Raw genomic sequence first — 14,074 nt, forward strand, 5'->3', positions numbered from 1 at the left:
TTATACCAACATAAAAAGTAGAAGAGTTGTAGGAGACCGAAAAGACGGAAATCGTCACTTCACAGGCACGAGAATTTTGTTTAATAACTTATCAGCGAGATATATACACTATATCCATGGACTTCTGATTTGTAATTATTAAACAGTTATAGCAAAATATAAATGATTTCCATTATTTACCCGATCCCAAGCTTATGTACTTTTACGCTAGAGGCAAAACCCTCAGATATATTTTATTAAAAAAATAATTTTTCTTTTTCATCGCAATAGACCGATGCTCCAATATTTACACATTCAATCCCAAAACCTAGATTAAGCTGGAACGTCTTTAGAGCCTACAAGTTTGTTTCTCTTTGAAGTGAAGTTCCAGGTATATTAACGTATCACACTAGTGCAATTTGTTACGAGAAACACTAAATACCGACACATCGCATCATACCACAGTGCGGATTTTGATTGGCATAAAAAAGTAATAATAATAACACGTTGAAGTTAATTCCCAGTCCTTACTGCGCAGGCTCAGCCTTGAATTGTTTGAGGATCACAAGATAGTGCTTCCCTTAAGCATAACTCAGTACATCATTTCTACACATGGAGATATTATCACATCCTGGCTGTGAAGCCACTTCAATGTTTCATTCTTCAATTTCACCGCGAGAAAAGCTCAGATCCACGGACGTATTTCCCGTTCGTCGCTTCTCGCCACCCGAAAAGTAAAATTTACATCGCAGGTTAAGATGGCGGACGACAACAACTAGTTCACTTTCTGCAAGACGTCACGAATTGGTACATTTTATGAAACCATACATAAAGAAATTATTTTTCAAGACAAAGAAAAAAAACATATAAACTCGTTGAGCCTGCGCAGTACGGACTGGACGTAAAATTTACTTTGAGCTAACAATTAATTTGAGTACTTAAGACCACCGCTCAATTTGTTATTCTGCGAGACTCACCATCATATCGTAAAACAAAACCTTCTTCATTATTCGGGGGCGTTCTCAAAAAATTACGATCAAATTCCATTCAGTGCACGCGTCACAGACATTCCTCGATCATTTTCAACAACTCGTCGAATGCACGCGGCAACGATCGTAAACAAAGGGGGCCAACTTACTTAGGTCGCCGTAAAATTTTAAGAGGTACTCTAGGATTTAACGCAATTTAAGATTTACGCAGGCAAACATGAGAATTACTTAATCAAGCTTCTCCCATTTTAAAATAAAAGGTAAATATTTTTGTCTCCCTGTTTACTCAAGTTTAAGTTCCTGCTTAACACAAACTCTTGAAAGATTCGTGGTTTATTCTATAAAAGCGTAAAAAAATGCCCCATTCTGCCCAAAAAGGAGAACAAAGAAAATGAATGAGCACAATCTCGAGTTTTTAATATTGATAAACCCATGCAATTAAGCATGAGCTTAATTACGATAACTGACGAACTTTTTTATTCAGTCGATAATAGCTTTGTGCCAGTACATGCAAGTAGGTTGTTGAGGTGCTTCTTCCTCCAAACGTTTCTCATCTTCTTCATGTTATCCAAAATAACACCAAAAGAAAATAATCTGAGTTGACCTTCCATCAAACTCTGAGAGGACAAAATTTACACCTCTGGCCCCACATTCAGCTGATCACTGTCAGACTCCTAGTTCATCGTCTAAGCGAGACTTGCTCATTAAAGAACTTCAAGCTCATGGAAAGACCTGCTTTGCTGGCGTTGCTTAACTGAGTTTCCGCGGCGGGTCTCTGCCCTCTTGATGATTTCAATTAGCTTCGGCTGAATAATTCCGAGAAGCGGTCGGCCGCTCGGGTCCCCACTCCAGCACGCCTCCATCAAAGTCCAACAATCGTCGTCGAAGTTCGCTAAACGTTCGGGTCGGACTCCGCGTCGAACGGCCGACCACAGGTGGTCTTTGCTTGCACACTGCTCGAACGCTAATGGGAGACGTACAGTGCCGGCACAGATGTACCAAAATAGAATACCAAACGCATACACGTCCACGCTGTTGTCATAACGACCAGAAAACAGTTCGGGTGCCATATGTATTGGAGTGCCTACGATCGAGCCAGACATCATGGCTTCTGGCTTGCAGAATCCCAAATCTGTGATCTTACCACGGTTCCTAGCATCCAACTGAAAAGCAAGGAAACATATTAGGACACACAGCACTGCGCCCTTAACTCTGTTCACGCAATTATGATCCAACAGTTCCTTAAAAAATCTCATATTCTCAGTTTGTGCCGTTAATCCCCCTCAGGTCAACATCCCAACAACCAGTCTACGTATATAAGACAACATTCTATGAAAGACCTAATAGAGACCTCTGTTATCCTACAAAGAAGATAACCCAAAACTTAGCCTGTGTGGCAGGCGTTTGAAAAGGAAGGGAAAGAGGAAATTCAGGCGCGAGGGAAGGGGGGAAGTACGTGTAACCCTTCCTACTCCACGCGCTTGTTACCTCGCCAGAGTCCCCCCTTCCCCTTCGAACGCCTGCTACACAGGCTACCCAAGCCTTACACTCTGACAAAAGGCTACCTGTACCATTCTAAACGTCAGCTCCTGAATCTTTTCATGGTTGCAACCAAGTTCATAAACCTCGACTTTTGGAGTACACAGCGCAGTTTCTTAAAAATCTAACCCCTTACTTTCTGGAGCCGACATTTGAAAAAACCTTACTATAAGTTTCACGTAACAAAAATTTGGTTTCGGGCGACATGACTTTAGGCGAGATGACTTTTAAGTGACTTGACTGAAACCCACACAATTAAAACATCCTCCCTTGGTATGATCAATAATTACTACAAATGGAGACTGAATCAATGATATAACCTCACGTACAGTATGCAGCTGTGCTTACCAATACATTCTTAAGCTTGATGTCACGATGAACCAATCCTTGACTGTGCAGAAAGCGAATTCCCTCGACCACATCAAGGGCAACCAGCAGTCTCCCTCGGTAGTTGAGTCCAGTCTTGATCCCCTGGTACAGATCTCGCTGTAACCTGTCCATGACCAGCAGGACGGCTGGGGAGCTCCCTCCGCCATAACTGTAGTCAATCACCGATCCTACGATTGACACAATACGGCTGTGCTTTGGAATGGACCTGGAGTGAATAAAAAGTACAGATCAGGCAATGCGGGTTAAACTAGCATTAATTATGTGATTTATCAAGATTTTCAGTAGCCTGTACCGAACGTGAAACTAAACTCTGGTTAAGTCCGTCTATGAAACAGTAACGAAACCCTTGTTCTGGGCCTCAACTGTGTACCAGGATTTGAGTATTCACCATGACTAGCCTGTTAAAAAAGCCATTGTCAATTTGCCCATCAAGTTGAAAGGAAATACGAAATGCACTTTTGGTAATTTGTTGAGTCAGTTGGGTGTCAAGAAAAAGGATGTTTGCACTGCTTTGCAGACATTAAATGTACTTACTGGAGTTAAATTATCTCTGCGAAGCAGGCTAGATTTCCAGTTGTTGTGTTACGAGCACCAAATTCCAATGTGGCTTGTGAAATTAAAGTAACCAACTAAAGCTATGTGTTGGATACAGTTGCTGTCAAATGTACAGGCCATTAATAAAAACGTGGCAGAGTACACATGTACATCCCATTAGGTCCACTGTTTGACATATTATTGACAGTTTTTTTCATTATAATTTTCAAGTAAAAGGCTGCCCAAGGTTGAGTAGGCAGGGAAAGTTGAATTGAGAGTCGGCCTCTTGCTTGAAGGTGGGTACTGTACTCGGAGTACACTGGTGCCGGTACTCCGATCTACCATTTGGTCATCTATACAAAGGGGATGGCACCGAAAACTTACTACTTACCCCTGGATTGTAAACACAAGGGAAGCCGAGGGGAAGGGGGGGGGGGTTAGAATGGGGTTAGTGGGAGGTGGGGAAATGATAAACAGATGGGAAGAATTATTACCAGTATAGATCAGAGAACTGGGATTCCCACAATGAAGGAAAATTACTGGTATGGCCAATCCATTGTACAGCTGTATCATTGGATTTTACCTTGTGTAATAAAATTCTAAGGCCAAATCATTCCAGTGCTTGTCATCAGGAGGAACGACAGATTTGATAGCACAGGGATGATGGCCAGCCCACCGTTCACAAGAATACACGACCCCATATTGGCCCCTTCCAACTTCCCGACCCATCTGCGGCATCCCAAACACCACCACATCTCTCAGTGAAGTACTCTCTAGAGCAAGTCTTGCAATTTTGGGAGCATGACATTTTCTCACTCTCATCCGCTTCTCCTCGGTTCTTTCAAGTCTTCCACAGTGGTGAGCTTCAAGTATTCGTAGCGAGGTAGCAAAGGCTTCGTGGGATCTCTGCAGGCGTAGTCTGAACTGTGAGCAAATATGTCTTGCCAGTCGAGTTTCACTCAGACTTGTCAGCATGTCTTGTGCTACTTTTCTTTTCCAGGCACCATCTACCTTAGGAGGAGCTTGACCTGGCAGTGTTTGGATAGCCTGCTTCATCTTTTCCCACAAAAGTCGAGCAAGTGAGGAGCTCGCTCGCACTGTGACCTCAATTTGATATGCAGAGTCCAACACCTGATGATTAAAATCACAATCATAAGTTACTTGTCTTTTCACCTTTCAACACCATTGGTATCTGCTTACTAAGTAAAAAAACTATGCATTTTGCACTTTTCAAAGCTAGTCTATGAATTTGCTAAGCCAAATTAAATAACCTCTTCGAACACACAGAAGAACATGGGCATACTAAAATTAATTACTGTTACAGTGTCCTAGCAACCACGTCCATAAATTATATTTACTAAAAAATTGCAAGGGTTAACATTCCAACTTCAGAGATGCCAAACTCCAAAGATCTAAAATCTGGAGACTCTCTCAGGGTTCATACAAAAAATTCCAACCATTTTTCAAGGACTTTTCAAGGACCACATTAGATTTTCAAGGACCACCTACTTGGAATATAATTTAACGGATTGTACAAAAACGCACATTTCCAGTCTATTCTTATAAGGCTCTAAGGCTTGAACTGTTTGCTTCACCAACTTCTCTACATTTTTCAGTTCACTTCTCTTAAATTGATAGTTAATAAAACATTGAGCAGTTTGTGTGAATAACCTTTAAATGCTCTGAGTTATGGTTCATATTCTGTCTAGGACAACCAAACATCATCAAACAACACTTTAAATGCAACTAAATTCAAAGTTGAAGAAAATTCAAGGACTTTTCAAGGACTTGCACAGAAATGTAAGGACTTTTCAAGGAAAAATGGAATTCAAGGACTTTTCAAGGACTTCCCCAAAAATTCAAGGACTTTTGAAGACTGTGCGAACCCTGTCTCTGTTTTGCCCTAACCCTCCCGGAATGTCAACTGCCCCACCAACCCTTCCCCCCGCCTCCACCCACAAATTGACCCAGCCTCCAAGGGTTAGAACATTATATCAAGTCTTACATGAATTACATGCTATCAAAATTCCCTTTCATCATTGTAATGACGAAAGAATCTTTGCCAATGACTAAATACATGCAAAAATGCAAAAATGTCCCAGAAACCCTACAATGAATAAAAAATAGTTCAAATTTTGAGTGGAAAAAGGGCTAAATTTCAAACTAAAGCATAGAAATGTTCAAAAGTCCATTTTATCTGGGAGATTTGTTGACCCGTACGGGAGATAGGAAATCAGTGCTGTAGCCAGGGGACTCCAGGATAATCTGGGAGAATTGACATATATGCACCATCATTGCTTATCAGCCTAATTTACAAGTACAGTTGTAATTAAGTTCATGTACATGAAGGTCAGGATTGCTGCAATAGCTAATAGTTTAACTTTGAAACTTCTAAAAGCATGAACCCCAGAAAGGAGAACATTCACCACTTTAGTAACAAAAAGAGAACTGGAGCCAAAAAGCTCCCTGCATTGTTTCTACACTGTATTCACCAATTTCTTCCCCTGTCCCTTTTAACAGTACCAGAAGTCTTGGCGAAGGTGAGCTTGGCCTAGTTTCTTTCTTGTTTTTTAAGTGGCGAAAGGGCATACTATAGAGTGTTTTCACATGATGTCACGGCGGCCATATTAGTGTCCCAAAACAATGAAATGGTGGCCATGTTGGTGTCCCAAACCAGTCCCCTGGGAGTTGACCTCTTTTCTTATGCAAATGCTTTCTTTTGTTACAATAAATTTGTATATATGCTGGCCAGGTAAGTGAAAACACTCTGTAGTTCCCTACAGCTGATGCAGTGTCCTAGCAACCGCGACTTCATAAATAATTTACATTTACCAAAAAACAATGCAAAGTTAATATTCAACCTGGCCAACAATTTTAACCATGTTGTCTAAAGTAGCAACAGTTTAATAGATCTAGGAAATTACCAACCCACAACACATTGCTAACTAAACCAGGCCAATAAAAGCCAAGCAAAATCAAATGTTGGATGGCTCTACACCTATATATATATAGCTCTTAACCTACCAAATAACCCTCGCTGCCAATGCTTCCCACCCACAATGCTTTACCAAAATATTTCCAGTTTAATCAAGTAATCATGGAAATAATAAGAGCAAATTCACGATGAAGACAAGATAAGAAGAAGCTTTAGGGAGAACTTAAAGGATGGCAACTTGTACAATGTACTCACATGTCTCAGGGATGATGTTGCAGATATTCCATTCTCATGGATCCCTTCTAAATCCATCTTTTCCAAGCTCTCAATACACCTTTTTAGAGTCCCCACAAAATTATCTTGCAGATACCGAACAGAACTGATCAACCCTTGGGCCACAGAATTGTTGATTCTTGCGAGAACAAGCTCTTGAATGACAGTTGTGCAGTACTGAAGATCTTTAGGATTTGCAAGTTCTTCATCTGCAACAAGTTTTACTCCTTCAAATTTCAACTCCTCAACTTCTTTTAATATTTGTTCTGTAAGTGAGGAAATAGCTGAGTGTATAAGGTCTTTAATTTCTTCCTGCTTTCTACTGGCGCTCTCCATAAGGGCTTTATACAGGTCTTCTTCTTTCTCTCGAGCATAATCCAGTCTTCGAGGGGTGATGACCATGTCCCGGGCCATGTCGAAGGCAGTAGTGATGAACATGCCGAGAACTCTGACATGTGCTTCATTCAAAACTGTTGCTGCCCAGACCACATTGTACTGAAGCACTTGTCGCACAAAAAGCAAAAAACAGGGAAAAAGGGAAAAGTCTTCAATAAGATTTGATTTGGGCCGCGTGGCCGCCAAGATAGAAGAGTTTGTTGACTGCGAACCTCTGTCTAGTAACTTGTCATTGTCTTCTTCTAATGACAAGTATTTCAACTCACAGAGCTGTTCAAATAGCCTTGTCTTACTAGTCTTTGATTTTTCTTCCCCAGTTACAGTTTTCTCTACATTAACGAGTCCGGGAACCAAGCCATCATCCTTCTCACTCAAGTTATCAAGGACCTCATTGCGCCCAGATTCTGTCATGGAATCTGTAAGTTCAGCAGGTGGATTTCTATTGCACTTGACAAAAAACACTGCCATGTCTGGAGCTAGAGCTTTCACCTGAAGGAGTTCTGATTTGTCCTACATAAAGCAGAAGTAGACAAATGTAAATACAAGAAAGATAAAAAAAATAAAATGGTCTATCCTTGCCAGCAGCACACATACATGACATTTTAACAGCTAAGTGTTTACTACAGAGGGATGACAATTTTATTCATTATCAAGGATTTTCCCCCTATAGCAACTTTAAATTTGCCTCATCCAAAATTCCTATAGGTATTCAACACCTTAAGGAAAAATATTTCAAGTTCACTAAATTCTCTGCTAAATGTCCCACAGTTTTAAATTGTTGAACATGAAAGTTGGGTTGAAAAAAAAAAATTGGGAAACAGAAATCGAGCCTAACAAAAACCTTCAGGGCATGAAAACGAGATTTTCCTGGATTGTAATCTGTCTCGAAAGCTGGTTTCAACCAGAAACAGAGTCAAAGTCAAAGTCATCAAAAGACAGACATAGCAATATATGTAATCTTGTAAATAGTAGTTGTCACAGTTCAACTGCAAAAATCGGTTAAATTTTGAAAGTGCTTCAAGTCACAAAATTGTTCATGACCGTTTCAGAATAATCGAAGGGGTGTGAGCGAAAAAGCCAGAAAATGCTAGATTCTTTTTCTAACTTGCCCCATATTTGCTTCCGAAACGAAAGGAGAATTTGACAATATGCCAAGACCTCAGCTTAGTTCATGCATGGTTAAATATTCAGTCAATAAAACATAAGTTACTGTATGCGTCATTGTATTTATAACAAGAGTTATTTTTGATCTTGAAGTGGCCATTTCTCCAGGAGATGCTATAAGTTTGACAGAACAAAGCACGATGAAAGCTTCGTCTACTCAGGCAAAAGGCGAAACAAACATTGTACATTGATGTACTGTCAGAGGAAAGGTCAATTCGCGCAGACTTCAAATGAGAATAATTACAATTACATGATTGGGCAATTTTCAATAAAAGTTCGTTTCGAACAACATTCAAAGAACAAAGTCCTTTGATTAATTTCGATTAGTTTCGTACGCTATGTATCATTTACACAGGAGTAAACCTGCTCAACCACGCGCGGACGTAATCAAACCCATTACCACGGAACAACAACAAAAGTTTCACATTGACGAAACATAAGACTTTACCAACCTTTTCTGTCAAGATATCAAACTCTATGGCGTAAAGAACGATTGGAAGAACATCCTCGCAACAGGCTCGAAATATATTTTCTACATCGCCCTCCTGGTTGCTTGGAGAACAAACTAACTCGGCGCCTGCTTTCAACAAAGGATGATTCAACGAAACCTCTGCAACTGCGCTGGCCATGGCGGGATCGTCTCTTTCGACCTCCGTTAATTCGAGGTCTGCTCTTGGTACACATTCCCATGAACCTTCATAAGCATCTAGGTTCGCCGCTAGCTCAAAACTATCCGGTAAAACTAGGCTCACGTTTGAAATATTCCCATACTTTATTCGAATCATCCGCCATGATGTCCGACTATCGAGTTCTCCGACCACTGGAAGGACAGGTTCGCCAAGCAGTTCGTTTATCACGCAGACTTTAGCAAAGCACGTTTGTCCGATGACAATAATCGTTGGAGGTTTCTCGCAGACTCTTGCCAACGACTGATATTCGTTTTCGGGAAAGTAGGCAGCAAGAACATCTTCGCTGAACTGCCCCGAGTCTTGAATTTCCTGAAAGTATCTGTTTGTATCTCGCTTTATTTGCTTTAGAAGCCGCGAATGCTCTTGAAACTTGCTTATTTCGTAAGGGAGATTTGCAGCCATGTTAAGAGAATTTAAGACATAAATAAAATGATAAATGACCTGTTTTCCAAACCTTCAACACATCGACAAAACTACACAACCGAACGAACCGAATCGACTCCTGTTCTGCGGCAACAAAATTGCTCTTTTGAGTCCAATTGAGAAATTTCGCCATTACATATAAGGCTCTTAGATCCAAATATGGAAATATTTGGAGACTGCGTGACTCTGTTATGGCACAGTCATTCCGCCGGATAGAAGAAGATAGAAAATTAGAGATGGTATATTCATTTTTTAAAATTAAGCTGGTCCCATTTCATTGTGACTGTAAACACAGGCTAGAAGCGAAAGAAATTCTTTCTCCTACTGGGTATCTGAATTATATCAGAACAATGCAATCTGGCACAAAAACGTGACCGTCATTATACGTTACATTATAAGTCCAACATCCGAAGCTCCAAGAAAAACACAAGAAAATCACATGGGGAAGAAAACGCTCGCAACATCAACAAATTAAATTGTTTTGCAAACGAATGCATAGATTTTAAGCATATAAAAAGTATAACGAACATTGCACTCGTACTAGTTCATTTTATTTTAGCACTCGAGAGTTTAGCATCACGGAAAATCTTCAACTTCCTCTTTAGAAGAGGTGAAACCAGAGTCAGTGCGAGCAACATTTTTTTAAGAACAAATTAAACAACAAACACACTTTCTACCAATCTTGATGCTGTACCATCGAAACGTTTTTTTTATTGCTGACTTTAAATATTCTACGAAAAAAGAATACATTGTAAACAATCAAAATAGCCTATGCAACTCAATTGTAAGACCCCGGGCCGTTTACACCGGTCCGGACAAATTCAACCGCCAAAAACTTGTACGAATCAGCCTTTCCACGTTTTCACGGAACCACTAACACCGTGCAAGCTTTTGAAGGGCAAAGTGTCCAAGTTTTTTACCTGATCAGAAGTAGGTTCTGTATTTTAAAACGGGTTGCACAGGTAAAAAATTCGTCAGTTCAAAAATTGGTCCAGACCAGTGTGAATAATGGGGTATAAGTCCTTTTTGTCGGAGAGTGCTACAGTTGCGGAACTTTGTCAAGGCAAAGAAAAGAGACTTTTAAACAAAACAGTGTCACACGTCCTCGTGATTAATGCAAGTTTGCAGCCAAGTAAAAGTACTAAAGTAATCCCGTGTCAAACTTACGACCCTTTTTCAATTAAACTGATGCAACTTATTTTAGACTTCCAGTCAAATCCGATCCGAAAGCGCGTGAGTGTCCATCAACCGGAAATTCTCAGGATCCTTTTCTTGCGGAAAAAAAACTGACAGACAGGAAAAGAAAAGCCTAAATTGAACCTGGAAGAGACTTTGTATCCCTTATTTGCATTCTAAGCTTAGCGGGGGGAAGGGGGGCGGGGGGTACTCCCTCATATGGCCTATACGGGGTATGGTTTTTGACCTTGCTGTCCTAAACAGGGTATATAATTTTTGTGCGAGTCTGTACTTTTAAGTACAGAAAAATTATAAATAGGAAGAAATTTGTTTCAGTGAACTCCAAGTATACACAAGCGATGACCATAATGTAATTGCAATTAAATGCTTAATTAATATGTATTTTTGACGGGTTGAAGGTAAAAAGTTACCTTTTTCAACAGCTGACGGTAAAATTTCAGGCCGTTTGACGGCTGAGCGTTAACCCCCATTGAGACTCTTTTCTCGTGCTTGCGTTATTTTAATTGGGGGTTGTTTAATAGGATGCCGAATATAAGTTACATAACATAACTTACAGGTTTCATCGCGTACATAGATACCCTAAACAGACTTCTCAATATCCAATACAAAGTCGATAGTGCGTCGTGCACGTTTTCGCATGACCCATTGTTAAACAGAAATGGAATGTGACTGAAAATCCGTTATTTAGGATTTCTACTTATTGGCCAGTGTGAGAAACCAAAAAGATTTTATAAGAAGTTTAAGTTTGAGCCAAGTGGGCCCGTTGCAGATAAACCTTCCTTAAAATCCGATTAGTTTTTGCCGAGTTTTTTAAAACCGATTTGTCATTTTATAGAAAGCGAGCAGTCTATATTTTTCTTCAGCGCGTTTCGCTGGACGAACTAAGAAAAGGGAGAGACTCCTCGAAGTCTAGCATTCTATGGCCAGACTTGGTTGTTTTGAGCTCAAAACTGGATTTTCTCAGAAAACTTGGTACTTTCCTTGAAGCAAAACGTGGGGTTTGGTCTGCTTCACCGTCTAAACTGAGCAAAATAGGAGACCTTTTTCCTTTTATGGGTCTTCAACGCGAGGAAAGTACAACAGTAACCTAGAATAAGGTCAATAAAAAGCACCTGAGTCAGTTATAGGTCTTTCTTTTATTTGAATGAAAAATCAAACAACTTAGAAAAAGATTACATCCACCCCAAATAATGAGCGTCCAGGATCGCGGTCTATTGCTCTACTTTGTTGCAAGGTTAGCATGTGTTGTTTTATTCGTCACAGATAACAAAACAAGCTGAAAACACATGACCTACATAACACGCATCTACAACTGGTTTTCGGAGCCAAGGGGCTCAACGATAACAAAAGCAAAGTGGTTTTCAAACACAGTCACAAGCTTCATTGTGAGATCAGAGGTCTGCACAAGAGGGCATGAATCCCGTTCACTCTCCTTTGGTCCACAGAGCTAACGTCTTTGCTTCAAATGATAAGATTCATAATAAAGTCCCCATTTTTGGTACTTCTTCATGATGCGAAGACTGCTTAGCTCGTTTTGTGTACGCTGTGGAGTGGATATTACTTGGTATCCGTGAATTTTTTGGTACTAGATTAAAAAGTGATTTTTCCATAATAATCAACACACTACCCAGACGTAACATGCCGAAGGGACATGGCACTGTGCATTGGTACTATCAAAGAGGTCTTTAATTCACTTGTCTTGAGTGACGCGTTCCAGGCCTCAGAATTAATTCAATCTGAGTGAGCACCATGTTCTTGATTGGCTAGTACGTTCTTTCAAACAACTCGACCTACAGGATACTTCGCTGGCATCTGTCTTCTCATCGACTGTACTGGACGAATTTTTATGGATGAATAAAACTCCTACGCTTTTCTGTCGACTTAAAATTTTCTCTCCGAGCTCTTTTTGGAAAGCTTAACTGAGGGCGCGCTAACCACTTGTCAGAACTGCCGGCGATGCCAGATTAGACCAGTCCAGTCGTTAGGAGAATTCCACTACCTTACTACATGAAATTTTGGCGACACTGTAATTTGGCGATGTTTCTAAAAGTCGATAAATTAAAATGCACCAAAATTAAGTGTCGCTAAATTTACATCGTCGCTAAATTAACGTGCGGAGTGGAACATGAAATTCCGCCATCTGGTCAGTTTCACACAATCATGCTATTTGACGGTCGATTATGGTACTCGTGAAAGGAGCATTGACTTTGTGTAACGATGTAAATGAGTGAGGACAGCATTAAGATATGACATTACGATTGCAGTTTCGTTCATTTCGTTCAAAATTAAGTTTCAGAACGTTGTACGATTTTGCTTTAAATGAAGCTATTGACGTCCATGATTTTATCACATAAATGTTCTGTTGTCGTCGTAAAAGTTTTGAATACCTTAATTCTCCAAAGTTTCAGTTCATGAAATCGCGAAAATTAAGTGACTCGTGTTCCAAAATTTACGAAAAATCGCTAAATTAAAGTGCCGCTAAATAAAAATTTTTCAAAATCGCCAAATTAAAGTGTCGCCAAAATTTCATGTAATAAGGTATTTATCAGGACTATCCAGCCACACCACCAGTCTATTTCTAGACGTCACTATTTACAAACACTGTTTTCGCTTTAATAATAAGAAATAGACTAAAAAACTACAATAAACTTCGTGTCGCTTGCTGAGCTTCTGTCATCGCAAATTTGCCACCCAAAAGACAATTTTTTCAAATCGCAAAAAATATCCCTTTCCTTGAGGTACTACTTAAATGAAAAACTACCACCGCTGCTGCTAATGCGGGCTAGGCGTATTACAGTGCTTTACAATGCCAAAACGAAACCATCTGTTATCACTAAAGCATGAATAAGTTACAGGACGCGCATTTATATATATTTGTACATGAACTAACGTCGTTTTCAATCTAATTCATTTTCGTCTATGTCCTCCAGAAGGACTCTATCTAATTTCTCAATTTCTGCTAATTCTTCCGGCGTGGCCCCTGGTTCAAAGTGGGTCTGAAGCGACAGCGTGCTGGAGCGCCGCTTATAAAACAACACGTAAGCGTATTTGGAGATGACTCGTTCTTCTGTAGTTTCTGTGACACTTCTGTCGTCAAAATAACGCCAGCCTGGGAAGAAAAGACAACACATAAACAAAGTGGGTCGCTGGGCGGAGGTATGGTTTAAGGTTTAAGAGAAGAAAAGATGAACGTGTGCCATATTACAGAGGAGTAAAGGCCAGAGTAAAATACGACATCGAAGCACTCCCACCACAAAAAGGTTAGAACGCAGATCCTGATAGCCAGTTACCCACAGATTAGAGCGATTTTCGTATGACCTTGAAAACTGGTTTCCGTAAATGTTCGTTATTTGTTTTATGAACCAATGGATGAAAAGATCAAAACATGGCCTCTTTGTTTTTCCGCCAAAGAAAACCCTAATATGGAGAAGGCATTGTTCGATTGGCCAATCGTGTTGCAGTATGACGTCAAAGCGAAGTATCGGTTGATTTCTAGAAAGTTATCGGGCATGAAGTTGTTTCATCCGAGCGTTCGATTAACCAACCAAAAGCCAGGCGCGTTTGTG

The 14,074-nt window shown here is 40.2% G+C and overlaps 2 protein-coding genes across 4 annotated transcripts in view; both read right to left on the minus strand.

Annotated features, from left to right (window-relative positions):
- Positions 1–58: 58 nt before the first annotated feature.
- Positions 59–9,422, minus strand: LOC140948584 (dual serine/threonine and tyrosine protein kinase-like). Its single transcript, XM_073397837.1, has 5 exons — positions 8,652–9,422; positions 6,622–7,545; positions 4,015–4,562; positions 2,856–3,102; positions 59–2,131 (listed from the first exon to the last, which is right to left on the minus strand). Exons 1-5 carry the CDS (start codon positions 9,288–9,290, stop codon positions 1,673–1,675), a joined length of 2,817 nt encoding a protein of 938 aa, XP_073253938.1. The 5' UTR covers positions 9,291–9,422; the 3' UTR covers positions 59–1,672.
- Positions 9,423–11,625: 2,203 nt separating this feature from the next.
- The window catches only part of LOC140948585 (ubiquitin carboxyl-terminal hydrolase 19-like), a 29,557-nt gene continuing 27,108 nt past the window's right edge, over positions 11,626–14,074 (minus strand). For all 3 annotated transcript variants that reach the window (XM_073397839.1, XM_073397840.1, XM_073397838.1), the window contains one exon: positions 11,626–13,617. In XM_073397839.1, coding sequence (XP_073253940.1) covers positions 13,406–13,617 — 212 coding nt within the window. In that variant the 3' untranslated portion in view covers positions 11,626–13,405. The remainder of the gene's footprint in view (positions 13,618–14,074) is intronic.

Source organism: Porites lutea, chromosome 9 (assembly GCF_958299795.1).
Source record: "Porites lutea chromosome 9, jaPorLute2.1, whole genome shotgun sequence".
NCBI lineage: Eukaryota > Metazoa > Cnidaria > Anthozoa > Scleractinia > Poritidae > Porites > Porites lutea.